At 37.2% G+C, this 15,038-nt stretch overlaps 1 protein-coding gene across 7 annotated transcripts; it reads left to right on the top strand.

Annotated features, from left to right (window-relative positions):
* Positions 1-4,386: 4,386 nt before the first annotated feature.
* On the top strand, positions 4,387-14,683 carry LOC130746322 (auxin-responsive protein SAUR32-like). Of its 7 annotated transcripts, none has more exons than XM_057598908.1 (7): positions 4,387-4,624; positions 4,780-5,151; positions 5,518-5,679; positions 6,243-6,332; positions 6,514-6,568; positions 6,735-6,807; positions 6,900-13,945. In XM_057598908.1, the coding sequence occupies exon 7, from the start codon at positions 9,610-9,612 to the stop codon at positions 10,849-10,851; it is 1,242 nt and encodes a 413-aa protein (XP_057454891.1). In that variant the 5' UTR covers positions 4,387-4,624; positions 4,780-5,151; positions 5,518-5,679; positions 6,243-6,332; positions 6,514-6,568; positions 6,735-6,807; positions 6,900-9,609; the 3' UTR covers positions 10,852-13,945. The 7 variants fall into 7 exon arrangements, with proteins under 7 accessions (XP_057454891.1, XP_057454892.1, XP_057454893.1 ...); XM_057598909.1 differs by having other exon boundaries at positions 4,788-5,151; XM_057598910.1 differs by having other exon boundaries at positions 4,387-4,538; positions 4,788-5,151.
* Positions 14,684-15,038: the final 355 nt, after the last annotated feature.

A 15,038-nucleotide genomic window follows, 5' to 3' on the forward strand; every position in this document is an offset into this window, starting at 1 on the left:
AAGCTAAGGTCCCTCAAAATGCAACTTTTTAGAATCGAACTCTCAATTTAAGGGTTTTAACCAGCACTTTTAACCATTGTGACTGACCATTGAAGCCATCGAGTACGTATTTTGAGTATAAATTTGCAATCTTGTGTTGTCTCTTGACTTTTACAAATACGTTTTTATAAAAAAAAAAACATAAAGGATTAAAAGCATATTATGTGAATTTTTAAACAGTGATGTATTGTGCATGATATATTTGAACTTTTTTTTTTGTTAAAATGATATATTTGAATTTTGATCGGGAAGGATCACGGGGTGCTGGGGCAGTAGGACTGGCGTGCTGGCGAGCTAGGCGATCCCGGGAGGGACTCCTGCAAGGGACTCCAATGCCAAAGTGAGTAGGGGAATCGAGTAAGTGAGTGATGAGGTGAAGATAATAACGTACCTTGGAGTGGATGTGTAGCCCCCCTTATATACACGCTGGGGAATTAGGGTTGGAGCCATGCAACGTCATGCATGGTCCGTACCGGTGGGTTAAGGGTCGTTGGATCCTTCTGTTAGCTCCTCCTGTTGTTTCCAGTGATCCAACGACTTAGATTGCCTAGGGACCCACCTTCCAACCACCCTAGTTTCGTAGGGTGGGCCTAGGTCAACCCCTAGGTGGTGGGGTCCAGGTTCTTGGGTCGGGGGAGGATGTCGCTCTGCTTGTGGTACAGGGCCTGGACGTCCTTCCCCGGTCATCCCCGTGGGGGCCTTCCCGGGTTATCCTAATCGGCACTGACCATATTGGGGGTACCGGTCGTCCCCTTGTGGATCTTCTCCGTCCGTCCCAGAACAAATTTGAAACACAAATCTTTTCCATCAACGTACAGATTGGAAGTTTTTTATAAGCTACTAGCAAAAACGAAAATCAATTGGAAGCAGTCCAGTTTCTTGGGTCGAAACACAGTCTCATTGAACACTCAATTTTTTGGTCAAACGCATAATATCTTTTGTTCGCCTGTAATTTGGGCCTGGCTTCGGCCTGTTATATACAACTGCTTCTTAGACAAAAATAAAAATAAAAGACTATTCTTATTTCTTAGTCTCTAGGGGATTTGTGTCTAGAAATAAAAAACCCAAGGGGATTGCTTTAAATCATTTTTGTTTCTAGTAAAAAATAAACCATTCTTGTTTACTCAGTATTTAGTAAGTTTACAAAGATTCATTCACACTTTATTCTATCTTTCATCCATTTTCGCACGTTTCTCTTCTTTTCTCTCTATGTATCTTTTGTCACATAACATATTAATTATATCACTTATTTTTCTTTCTATTTATCTAAGGTGGAGGTGGAAAAGAAATATGAACGAAATTAACATTATTCTTTCCAAATACATTTATTCACCTTGACTCACATTCTGATGTCATGCATGTTTGTGAGTGGGAAAAATTCATGCATTTGAAAAACAAATGTTTTCTAGTGCCTGAGGTACTTGCACTCAATTCATCTTAGGCGTTAGCCGATTAGAAATGGAAGAAGATTATGTGTAGTTTGTGTCAATTTTAGAATTTTTGACCTAAAAACAACTGTTGCTCATTCCTACCGGTGTTTGTAGAACTTGGGATAACCTTTCTCAATTGTAATTTTTATTTTTTGAGAATATCAAGTTTTATCCTTACTATTAATTTTAATTTTTTAATTTCTTTTACTGTCTAAATCATTCAAAACTTACCTTAAATAAAATCAATATGACATATGTGGCTTAATAATTAATAGTTTAACACGTGTTTTGAAATATTTATACTCATGACACATATCAAAATACTATCTACTGAGTGGTTAAAACTAAGATAACTTTACGCAATATTTACTTTTTATGTGGTTTAGAGTAATTTATTGGTGCTTGTTGTGGTATCTTAAACTAGACTAAGATGTGGTACCCAAAATGAGTTGGTTCAACAATAAAGACTCATGTATTGATTAAAATTTTGATTTTGTTCTATTGTAGTAATGCAGCGTTCCATTCTTAGGGACGTAAGATTTGTGAGTTATGCTTTATGAGTTTTGTTCATCCATGTCATCCATCAACTATGATCATTTTACGCGCATCTCTATGATATCATTCGTTTTCATCACTTGTTTATTTTTCATTAAAAAAAATGAATTTTATGAGATAAAATTAATTGACAAATAAAGTAAAATCTAAAGATGTAGTATTTACCTTAAATAACATGATAATAATCTAGAAAATTACTTAATGAGGTACCACACCGCAAAAAAATTAAAGGTACCACATAATTCACCTAATCTATTTAACAAATAAAAATTAATAAATATTCAAAACTATGGTATACTACCCATCCCCAAATGCAAACGTTGGGGGAAGGTAAGAGCTTCAGCTAGCTTACTATGCCTATAGTTATTCAAAACTTTGGGTGAATGTATATGATCTCATAAGTAATGGGTTGTTGCGATTATCATTAAATAACCGACTTAATTAATTTGGCAATGGTTTGTTTTGTTCCATCTTGATCATGTCATCTCTCCTTTAATGAGTGTGATCGTGATGATCGATCAATGACGTTCTCTGCCGCCATATCCTCCAATAATTAACCTTCTTTCTTCTATCATTGGTGTGTTTAGATCATGGTTATTTTATCCAATACACTTACAAATAAAAACCACCATGTTATTGTTCTCCACGAATCACACTTATATAGAAACCTAAACACAAAAACTTCGGGTACTATCTGTCTTAAGTCTTGTTGGTTTGTGATCGATGTTGGACAGTGGAGAAGATAACAATTTCAAACAAGTTTCACCCACCAACCATCACCACCACCACGAGAGAAGGAAAGTGGTCCCATCAGAACATATACCAAAAGGTTATTTGCCAATCAAAGTAGGGCACGGTGAAGAGCAACAAAAATTTGTGGTGCCTTTGATGTACCTCAACCACCCACTCTTCTCTCAGCTGCTGAAGGAGGCGGAGGAAGAATATGGTTTTGACCACCGAGGAACGCTAACCATCCCTTGTCGTGTGGAGGAGTTTAGGTATGTTCAAGACCATATTGATAGGGAAAAATACCCACTGGAACACCACCACCGCCATCATGTCATGAACTGTTTTAGGCCTTCATGTCAACAAGATCACAAGCCTTCATGTCAACAAGATCACAAATAGCTAGCTACTTGGTGCTGATATGAGGGAATCTTTATCTAGCAATATAATTTTATATATGTAACTTAGAAACTTTCTCATGTTTGTGCCGAAATTCAACTTTTTTTTTTATTGGAATAATTGAGGACAACGGATATATATCTACTTTCTCACGTATTAAATGCAATGCTCTATATATGTATATTTCTTCTCCATGGCTAAGTGTTGAATTACTAGTAATAATCCATAAATATGACCTAATTAAGATTTGGAATGCGGCGAGAAGTTCTGCAATGCAAGTATAATTATTAGAATTTAGGAGATTTAAATTAAATCTTAAAGTTGGCTCAAGAGTAGGTTGCTCTCTCCTTATAAACATTAGGCTAATGTGGAACTTCTAACACACCTCTCATGCCAATGATGGACATCTAGAGCGTGAAATTTGCATGATTATTTGACATATGTAGAGTGCCCCAAATCGAGAGGTCTCCACCAACAAACGGTCTATAATAAACTCTTATACGATATTGGAATTAAGATTAAGTTGATAAACATATAATTAATACTCTCTTGAAATTACAAAGTGTCGGGACGGTTATTGTGGCCGTTGAGCTAGAAGGTTGGGACAACTAGAATGGGATGTGCATATATGATTCAGGATCGCAATGGGAGTTGGCTAGGCGAATTATGTATGAGTTTGGCCCCGATAATGCATATACAATAGAGTTGCTAGCTATGGTCATGAGATTGCTGCACGCATGGAACCTTGGATTTAGAGACATCATGTGCCTCTTGAATTGTGCTAATGTCGTTGGGGGTGCATGCTCCAGAACAACGTTGATGTGGCTACATTCTGGGCTCGTGTAGACAAATGCTTGGCTGGGCTTGGACTATGCGTATTAAGTTGATTCCTAGGGCAGAAATATCGAACTTCTTGGCTAGGGAAGCGTCGCGGGAGGGCTCTCCTTATCAAGTCTAGAGGATTCCCTGTCTAATGTTATCGTATCTTTGGTTGGTTTATTTTTTAGATAAGCTAAGAGATATATTAGATAATTAAAAATATAAGAGGTATTTCAACCCAATACAAATAAAGAAACAAAACAAAGATATAAGATAAAGAGCTTGAAACAACATTGATCCCCACCCCCCCCCAAACGGCTAGATACAAGTCAAGTGCCCACAATAGCCAATTGAGTGTCAGGTCAAGGGATGCAAAGCTCCTAAATTGCCCACGGCAAGTGGTCTACAGTCATATGCAAATACTAGTCTAAATTTCTATTTGAGAGCAATAATGAACCAGCACCCCACCTACCTAGCATATGCTAAGAAATCCAATGCCCCTCCCATAAACCACCACCTATAGTTCCTTCCAACCCAGTTCCATCTGTCCAATCCCCATATATCAACCAGGTTAAATACTTGCACTACAACAAAAATGGTCTTTGGCGACTAATTTTTAGCAGCAATAACGCTATTGCTGGCAATTTACTTGAAAGGTTAAAAAATTTGTGGCAATTAATTGATGAATACCTGCAATTATGACAATTGCTACTAAAAATTGTAACTTCGCGTTATAACTACTTTACCACTTTTTTCTCTTTTCGTTAACCTTTTTTATCTGATTGCGGAGCCTTTTTCTTCGTGTTGTGAGAGAAGCAGAGAGGCGGTGAAGGTGAACCAGAGGCGGCGGCGAAGGTGAACCAGAGGCGGCGGCGTCGAACCCTAGCAGTGCCGTCCAGAGGAAGCGCAGTGGTGTCCACCGATCTTGACGGCGAGCCAAATTGGGATCGCGCATAGTGCAGGAAATGATAGAATTCTCCATTTTCCCGAGAAAGTGAAAGATCTCTTCTCTCACTCTGTTTCAATCTCTTCACTCCTTTTGTTCTTGATGTGTAGGTAATCGGAATCACGCCGAAGATGACGATTGAAAACCACCTCGTGTTGTTTGCTCCCATTGCAACGGTAATAGCAGCTAGACGAAGCAGAAGCACATCTTCCCCCTGTGACTGCAAGCTTCACCGAGGTAGGAGAAAGGAGTTTCATTCAATTTGGGGATTCCAGTTAGCTAAAATTTTGATGCATAACCCTGTTATCTGATTCTAAACCTATTTTAGTATATCACCTTCGATTACCTTTTTCTCTTCAGTTAGATAAATTTGTTTTCTTCAATTTGGGGATTCCAGGTTTCTATTCATTATTCTTCTCTTTGATTTTCGTTGATAAACTTGGAACTATTGGTTCTTGTCAAATTTGTTCAAATTGAAAATGTGCGACCTATCCTTATTGTGTCCCACAATTAGGGCTTGATCGATGGCTAATTATTATCAAAATGTTCTAGATTCTGCTTTCCTTTTTCTGAATTCGATATTTGTATTGTGACTTTGTGCAGCATTGAATTTTTCTTGTTGATTGTGTATTGAGCAAAGGGAGCAGAAGGTTTCGGTGGGACACAATGAGTGGCGTGTTCAAGCCTTCAAGGGATATGAACGCCTACGAGCTTTCCGTGAATCAAGTAAAAAAATGTGCGCCGCAGCTGGTGCTCTTGATGGAGGTATTTGAAATTCATCTTTGATCTTACTCCTTTTTTATGATATTTGAAGTTTTTTGTATTTTGTCCTGTGTGCCACTGTATTTCCACTTATGAGAGTCAATTGCCAAATAGACAGGTGTTTAAAATTAAGAATGAACTTGACTTGATTACAATACATGATATAAAAGAAACAGTCTTTAGTAATATAAGCTTAAGCCGATGGAATGGTGATGAAATGTGAGGACTATGAAGGAGCCTGTAGCCGATGGATGCAAAATTAGCTAGTTTGTGCAGCATATTTATATTATAACACCTAACAAAGTTTAAATTGTTTGAAACTTTTAGATTTGTGTGTCTTTTATCTATTATCCATTTGCATTTACTTGTGCCTTCCCGAGGGTTTGGGCTTGCAGCTGGCTTTTTACTTTTCACTTTTTTTTTCAAACCCTTGAGAAGGGTAGTGGCTGGGTTAGGAACATTATGTTGGAACACAGGCTGGGTTCCTTTGTTTCTGTCACCTCTTGATTTTGAATCTTTCATTTGTTCTCCATTAAGGTTGATTTGTTCAGAGTTTGACAATGCAGGTGATGCTGAGTTTTGGGTTCTTTTGGCCGAGTTGCTGGGAATATGAAAGGTAATTTCCAAAGGGGAAAGAAAGAATACTGGGGAAGAAGGTAGTTTTGGGTTTTTTGCATTCTATCCTGCTTTGCTTTCCCAAGTTCGTTTATTGCATGAACAACAATTAGCCTTGTGTGATATGTTTTTTATTGTATATCTGAAGCCAATCTGGAAGGTAAGTTTTTCAATCTGAAATCTCCACTCTAACTTCCTATCTCTATCTTTTATTGTTTACAGGTTGTTTAATAATATGAAACTCTTGATTGGTTATGCCTTTAAACACTATGAACAAGTAAGAATTACTTTGCTACTGTGTGGCTGTTGTTCTTATTCATTTAGATTGAACTCACTACTTGTATAAGCAAGTGTGCATCTCTAAAGGGTTACTGTGATTTTTGTTAAAGTTGATTAGTGATTGGCATTGCTCAAGCGCTCAATCTTTTTTGTCTATTAATTAGGCAAAATCCACCAAGAAAATCGTGTTGAGCTTCAATGCCAGGTTGCAAACATGTCTCCCAACATACTATCAAGGTAAGCGTAAGTGTGTGTTCTAGTATTATCATTTTTTATGTGGGTTATGGTTGCCTGGCTAATGGTAGGTTCGTTTTTAATCACTGAACCAGGGAAATGAAAATTTGTTGTCTTGTTCCTGAATTGTAATCACCAAGAAAATTACTTCTCAAGTAAGTAACCTTTATTTCTCCTTCTCCTTTTGTGAAAACTACATAGCTGGCTTGGTAATTTGTTTTGTGCTAAATTCTCATATTGTGAAGTCGAAAGAAATACTTCTCTCCTTTGACATTTTCTTTGGGTAGATGACACGATATTTATTAACTACCAATTTGGTTGAAGTAATTTAAATGATGAATTGGTTTAAAATCTGATTTGTAGAGTAGTTTAGTCATTAGTGTTCATACTTCCATGGTTTTCTGCTACTTTAGTTCTGAAACTATATTATACAAGGTAATGAATTCAGTGGTAAGAGCTTTAGCGCTAGTGTAAGTTTTATGCAAGTAGATTTGATTTGTAAGCTCTATTTTTTGGCAGCTAAGAAACTAATTTCTGGCGGTTTAAAACCGCCAAAATTGGTATTAAAAAGCCAATGCAAACAATCACATTTGGCGGCAATAGTTAATGCCGGAAATTATGGCCGCTAAATGATGACTGCTTTTCCCGGCCATTTTTACGTCTTTACCGGCGCACGGTAAAAGCGCCGGCAAAGTCTTTGCCGACCCCCGATGCACCGGCGAAGTCGCTTTTGCCGGTAAAAGCAATTGCGGCCATTTTTATTGCCGCTAAAGGATATATTTATTGCCAGTAAAAAGCCTTTTTGTTGTAGTGTTGCCAGACATAGGCACATAGCTGTGGATTATTAATCCACTCATACATAGAAAGTCTGAAACATGGGCATTCTGCAGAGATTCACTTCCACGCCCATATAATTGGACCAAAACAATTAGTCTGCCAACATCCCAATGGCCTTCACGAAACACAATCACATTACAGTGGATCCAAATCAACCAAATAACCGCAAACTAAATTGCCATGATTCCTCATTTTTGCTTCTCCCTCTTCATCGCTTCCTTGTGTGTTGATGCTTTACACTAGCAGTTGTTACTTTTTTTTAGTTTTCCTCTTGTAATACAAAAAAATCGAAACAAAACAACTTATATTAAAATAACGAATAATAATGAATAAATGAGTTTTTGATATTCACAAACCACAAATAAGATAGATATTTATTTTATTCAATGAGAAACAGTACAAAAATTGTATGCTACCGTTTAGTACCGTATATATGCATGTTGATATGTGTATAGTGGGCCCCATAATGATGTAACGTTGACGCGTTTGATCTCCACATAGACATGTTCGAGACATGTTATTGGCTGTTGCTGTCTGTTGTTTTATCGCATTTTTAGAGCATCTCCAATGAGAGTGTCTCACACTAAAGAGACTCTACTATTAGTGTTTCACACCATTTGAGAGAAATGGTTTTTCCACCATGTCTAATTTGAGTGTGGTAGTGTAGACACTTCTCTCTTATGTGTCTCTCATAAATATGTTCATATAAAATATTATTATATTTGCTTATCATTTAATCCCCTAAAGTATGTAGTTGATTGTGGGATCTACAAGAGAAACTTTTAAGAGTTTTTTGGTTGAAGTAAAAAGTTGGTAAGTGGTTTAGATGATGTGACACTATGGAAAATTGTAAAAAATGAAATGTAGACACTCAACTGAATGTGATGGATAAAGATGCTCTTAGAGCAACTCCAACGGGAGTTGCTTAGCATGGTTCCTTAAGTTAAGTTGCGTTCCTTATTTTTCTCCCCCATTGGAGCTTGCTGAGGTGGCGTTGCTAAGCTCCCAAAGTTAAACAACGTTGCTTAAATAAGCAACGCTCCTTAACTTGCTGAAGCTTAATAAAAAACTGTTTTTTCTCTTACATTCAGCAACAGAAATCGTTAAAAGAAGAGGGAAGAACACATTCATGAACAACAATCCAACAATCCATTAAATTTCAGAAATTTCAACAATCCAAAATTTCAGAAATACATAACACAGATTTAACCATTAAAATACAAAAAAAATCAAAAAAATTACACAAAAAATGGAGAGGATCTGTGATGGCGACGGAGATGGTCTCTTGCATGTCGCCGATCTGAAGGCTGAAACCTCCGTTCTCTTGCATGTCGCTGATCTGATTTGAACGAGGGTTGAACGATGAAGCTTCGAGTGAGAGAGAACGCGGATGGAGGCAGAAACAGGGTTTGAACGAGGGTTGAACTATGAAGCTTCGATTTTGAACGACAGAAAGAGGGTATTGACGGGTTTGAACGAGGAAGCTTCGATTTTGAACGATTTTGATGTGATTTGAGAGAAGAAAGCTTCGATTTTGAACGGCAGAAAGAGGGTTTGAACGATTTTGAACGATGAAGCTTCGATTTTGAACGATTTTGATGTGAGTTTGAGAGATCAAAGCTTCGATTTTGACCGCGGATGGAGGCAGAAAGACGGTGAGAGATGTGAGTTTGAGAGATGAAGAGAGAAAGTTGTTTGTGGGTTTGACGTTTGAGCAGGAAGCTTCCAGATCCAGAGAGTGAGAGAGAAAGAGGGTTTGTGTGTGTTTTGAAACAATGAAACCGTAGGAGAAAAAAAGAGAGAGTGGGATAAAGTGAAGGAAGCTTCGAGATTCATGGTCTGGGTCGGTGCGTTTTGAGCCTTATTGAGTCTGGGTCGGTGCGTTTTGGACTCAATGTATCCGTTTGGCCCAAAACAAGGAAAAAAAATCATTATTTTCAAGTTTAATTATTTTCAAGTATAAATAAGATGTTTGTACCATTTTTTTTTTTACTTTTTTACACAACTACACTTTCACACAATTTCATTCTTCCCACATACTCAATGAATCCTTCTTTTCAAGCTTATTGTGAGTACTTGAAAAATCAATCTTCTACTACTCTTGAAAATTCTTCAAATCCACAAAGCTCAATGTATCAAACACCTCCAAACCAAGTCTCACAACAACCACCTCCAAACCAAGTCTCAATACAACCACCTCCATACCAAGTCTCACAACAACCACCTCCAAACCAAGTCTCAATACAACCACCACCATATCAAGTCTCACAACAACAACCAATCTTTTACCAAAACCAACCACATTATGCCGGTAACAATTCTCCAAATCCACAATATGTAATGTATCAACAACAACCATGCATTTACCAACCACATGCTGGAGATGGTTCCCAAAATCCAACTCATTTTGTGCATCCATCACCACCACCACCAAACTCCTATAGCCCTCAAATTAGTAGCAGTAGTGAAAAAGTACCTGAAACACAATTTGAAGGTATGGTTGATGAGCTTGATGAGACTACTTTCCCTGCTAAAGGTGTTGACCAGAAACCCAAAAAACAACGCTTGAAATGGTGCGAAAATGACGATATAATTCTTCTCCAGACATGGCTCAACATTTCAAAGGATTCGGTAACAGGAACTGATCAAAAGGCTGAAACCTTTTGGCGGAGGATTGAACATCAATACAACAAGTACCGCAAAGTAGGTTCTCCTGAGAGGCAATGGTCTCAACTGAAGTCTCGCTTTCATACATTGAGTAAAGCGGTCTCAACTTTTGTCGGTTGCTACAAGAAAGTTACCAACCCTCCGAAGAGCGGCTACTCTGAGAGAGATATCATGGCTGATGCATGTTCATTGTATAATGCAATGGAAAAGACTAAAACATTCAATTTTGAGCATGCATGGCGGGTGTTGAAAGATGAACCCAAGTGGAAAGGAGAAGCAATGCCAATCTATTCTCAGCAGTCACAACATTCTACTGATGGGGTGCACACATCAATCGATGGTTCAGAACATGAGGTAGTACAAATATTTTCCCGTCCACCAGGTCAGAAAGATATGAAGGCAAAGGCAAAGGCTAAGGCAAAGGCAAAGGCTACAACAACTTCCAACGATGAACAAAAGATGGCAGAGGCGGAATCTCTTGTCAAGGAAAAAGGGGAAAGGATGGCAAGACTTGTCCAATATAATGTAATGCATTTTGTTTGAATTTTTTTTAAATACCATGTCCAATTTTAAATATATTTATATTGTTATAAATATTAATTAATATTTAAATTTAAGTCATGCTTAGTTGGAAATAAAAAATATAAACATATGAGGTACAGTGGGGTCCAACTAAAAGTAAAATAAGCAACCATGCACTGGAGTGAATTATGCATGGGTTGCTTATGAGTTGCTTAAATCCCATGTGGCAGTCTGGGCCCACCAGAATAGCATTTAAGCAACCCAATAAGCAACCATGCATTGGAGATGCTCTTAAGTTGTCAACTCTTCAGCTCTAACCCCATCCACGTGTCACTCTCTACATTTGTTAATTTTATTCCTTTCCCACATCCAAAAATACAAAAATAAAATAAGTAGCGTGATATTTGGAAAACATATATTAAAGCTATGTTTGGCATGTCATTTCAGCTAGCTTATAGTTTATTTGACTAGCTTAAAACTTATTTGACTAGCTTAAAAGCTCTTCAAAAGTGTTTGGTGAATGAGCTTATTTCAGTAGCTTAAAGCTTTAAGCTATAAGGTATATCATGTAGCTTATAGCTTAAAGCTTATAGCTTATTAAATTTATTTTCATTTTTATCCTTATTATTTTATTAAAATACCACCATTACCCTTATATATTTATAAAAACACTAAACATATTTTTCTCTCACACTTACGTATGCAGTTCCCGCCACACCGCTACGCACCATAAGTACTAAAAGTATTATATTAATAAAAATAAGTAAAAATTAATATTATATTTTTAAGATGATGTGGTAGTTAGTGATCTTTGCCATATGTGTGAATCAACACTAGAATCTGTTTCACATCTGTTTCTTCATTGTGCGAAAGTATGGCCCCCTGTGGTGTGCTGTCATGAATTGGGAGGGAACACAATGGGTAGTGCCCGGATCATTTTCCATGCTCATGGAAGAATGGGACTCTTTGGCTGTTGCTACAAATAAACTGTGCTGGAAAATCATTCCAGCATCCTTGGTTTGGTCCTTGTGGCTTGGTAGAAATGATGATTTGTTTAAAGACAAGCGTTTCTCAACTCAAGATGTGTGGGATCTGCATCTCTTACGCGCAACATGGTGGGTAAAGGGAGCTTGGCCTGACTGCCCATATGATATTTCTCAAATGCTATCCAACTATTGTAATATTAAGATCAAAAAACGCCTTGCTGGGCCTCGCTTTGCACAATGGGATCCCCCTCTACTTGGCACCCTCAAATTCAATGTTGATGGGTCTTCTTTTGGCAATCCTGGCCCTTGCCGTGTTGGTGGGCTGGTTCGCAATGCAAACAAGGAAATTCTGGGAATGTTCTCAAAAAGCACTGGCGACGGTTGGGCATATGCAGCGGAGGTAAAGGCGATCTTGATGGCCTTAATCTTTTGCCACCAATTCTTGTTGAATAATGTCACAATTGAAAGTGACTCTTCCTTGGCGGTGGGGTGGGTAAATTCGAAAAGCAATAGACCATGGGCTTTGATTAACGACCTCAATCAAATTGATTATCTAGTTTCGCAAGTCAACTGCTTCAGCATCCAGCATATCTTTCGCGAAGCAAACGACCAAGCTGATCAGCTAGCGAAGGATGGTGTTAATCGAGCTTCACCTCTCTGGATTTGTAATGTATCTAATCCTAGTTCGCAGAACAATGGCGCTTTTCACTGAGGCGGGTTGTGCTGTGGTTCTTGTCATGCTTCAAGCCTTCGCGAATTTTTTCCTTGTTAGCAATCCTTACTTGGCTTGTTGTCCTCGTTGTCTTGATGCGCTTGTTGCGGCTCGCTAGCTTCCTGACCCCTCTTTTTAGTTTTCCTTTTCTCTGTTTTATTTGTCTTTGTATTATTTGCTTTTGTTCCTTGCTGTTTATTATTGTTCTGTACTCTTGCAGTTTGGTGTTTTATCCTCTCTGCCTTAATATATTTCCGTTTGGTTTTCCAAAAAAAAAAAACTTGAGTTAATAAAAATATTTAAAGTGATAATAATTTTAATATTAATATCATATATGTATTGATGTGAAAATAAAGTAATGTTAAATATAAAAATAATTATACAAGTTTGTCCTTTTACAATTTCAGCTTGTTTAACAGCTAGTTTTACCAAACACTTTTGTTTCAATCACGTAGTTTTTCAGCTTTCAGCTAGCTTATCAGCTAAACATGTCAAACATAGCCTAAGCTTATAAAAAAAAACTAAATAAACCTTTCAATATTTTTTTTCCTGGTGCTCTCCAACATTTTTTTGTTATTGTTAATATATATTAAATTATATTATTTTCATTCTGATGTTAATTTTGACCGGCCAGAATAATATTGAACTTATTTCAGAGTAACTTTGTCAAATATATTTCACTTAATATTTTTTTGTAGATATTAAATTTTATTAATTCAACCATTACATTAATTTTTTTTCACTAAATAGATTGATGATTTATTTACTAAAAGTTTATACAAATTGATGAAAGTAATTACCCTTTTAATATGGGTATTTCTTTTCTCTTGAATAGTTTTTTTTTGAGAGATTTTCTCTTGAATAGTTAAATAGGAACATATGTTTAGTTGCCTCATTAAATTAAGTAGATATTAAATCAAAGAAAAATATTGAATTTTTACTCTTTACTCAATTATTGGAGCTCTATCATATAAGACCGGTGGGACATATGAGTTTTAGAGATAAAGATTCAAGGATCAATATATCAAAGATGCACTTTATCTTTTAGATGTACTAATTTTTTTTAGAGTTATATGATTGGATGGTGATTATAATTAATCACCAACCAAGATCAAACGGTTTAGAGTCCCACTTTTAAGTAACCGCAGACCTTTTGGCTTCCCACTTATCGCAGGTTCTTTTCAAAAAAAAAAAAAAAAGAGTCCCACTTTTAAGTCTACAATCTTGTGTTGAAAAATCTCTCTCTCTGTCCCTATAATATAGCAGAATCTGTTAAGTCTTTGGGTAACTACAAGTTTCTTCGTTTGTTATACACCTAACGTACGTTCACTGAGATTCTTCCACCCGCCGCAAACACAAGAACACACACAGTCTCAATCTTTTTGTCCTCCTCGTTCCTCTCTCTGGTTTTCAAGAAATGGGTTGCGGTGAGAAGAGCCCCAAGAGCCTCCATTCGCACGGCCACCATCTCCACGGCGGCGGAGATGGGAAGAAGCAGCAAGAATTCCGAGGCGTTCCGAAAGGGTGTATGGCGATCAAGGTGGGCCAGGGCGAAGAGAAACAGAGATTCGTGGTGCCTGTGATGTACTTGAAACACCCTCTGTTCATGCAGCTTCTGAAAGAGGCAGAGGAAGAGTACGGGTTCGATCAGAAAGGAGCCATCACCATCCCTTGCCATGTCGAGGAATTCAGAAACGTTCAGGGCTTGATCGATAGGGACAAGAGCCTCCATCATCATGGATGCTTTGGCTTCTGATTCTGTTCTAATCATATCCCAGACCCAGAAATCATGGCCTCAATTTTAGAATGAAATGGTCTTGTAAATTTTTACCTTTTAGGTTCTTTTTCTCTTTTCTTGAATGTATAAAAGGAAAACTTTAAGTAGAGGATGATGATGAAGAAGACAACATAATGTTGCTCCTTCCAATTGTGGTTACTTTAATGAGAATATGAGATGATCTTTTTTTGTAGAAGAAATTTGGAAAGAATGCCACAACTCAATATCTTAGTACTTGATATTTACTTTTTAATTATGGATGAGTTTGGTTTCTATGAGATTGAGAGTTGAGACTTTGTCAAATGAACTTATGCCAAATGACATATGAACAGAGATGTTGTTTTAAATGATAACACTGGACTATTTTTTTGTCTATGTGACTATGTGTATGAGGGAACTAGTAAAATATGTATTTGGAGAGCTGTTTGTGCAGTTTAAAGGGAGGATATAGTTTTGACAATGACATCAAGTGGGATTGCGTTTAAGTTAATCAAATTTGTATTCCTTTAAATTGCAATGAGGATTAACCCGCAACATTTACATAGTTTAGAGATATTCACGGTTTCTCCAACCCTCTAGTTTTTTATGGAGATTTTAAGCGAATGATAATGTGCATGCTGCAACAACTCTTCATATCATAGGACTCTTGAAAAGTCTTAGGTTAATGCAGAACTTTGAGGCACGACCAAGACTACCCAGGAGGGGTAGGTGCTGAGAAGACTATGAGAGATAG

This window comes from Lotus japonicus, chromosome 3 (genome assembly GCF_012489685.1).
Source record: "Lotus japonicus ecotype B-129 chromosome 3, LjGifu_v1.2".
In the NCBI taxonomy this organism is placed as follows: domain Eukaryota; kingdom Viridiplantae; phylum Streptophyta; class Magnoliopsida; order Fabales; family Fabaceae; genus Lotus; species Lotus japonicus.

Excerpts from the sequence above, each read along its gene's own strand:
- LOC130746322 (XM_057598908.1), top strand. The coding sequence starts at position 9,610 with ATGTTTGTACCATTTTTTTTTTTACTTTTTTACACAACTACACTTTCA.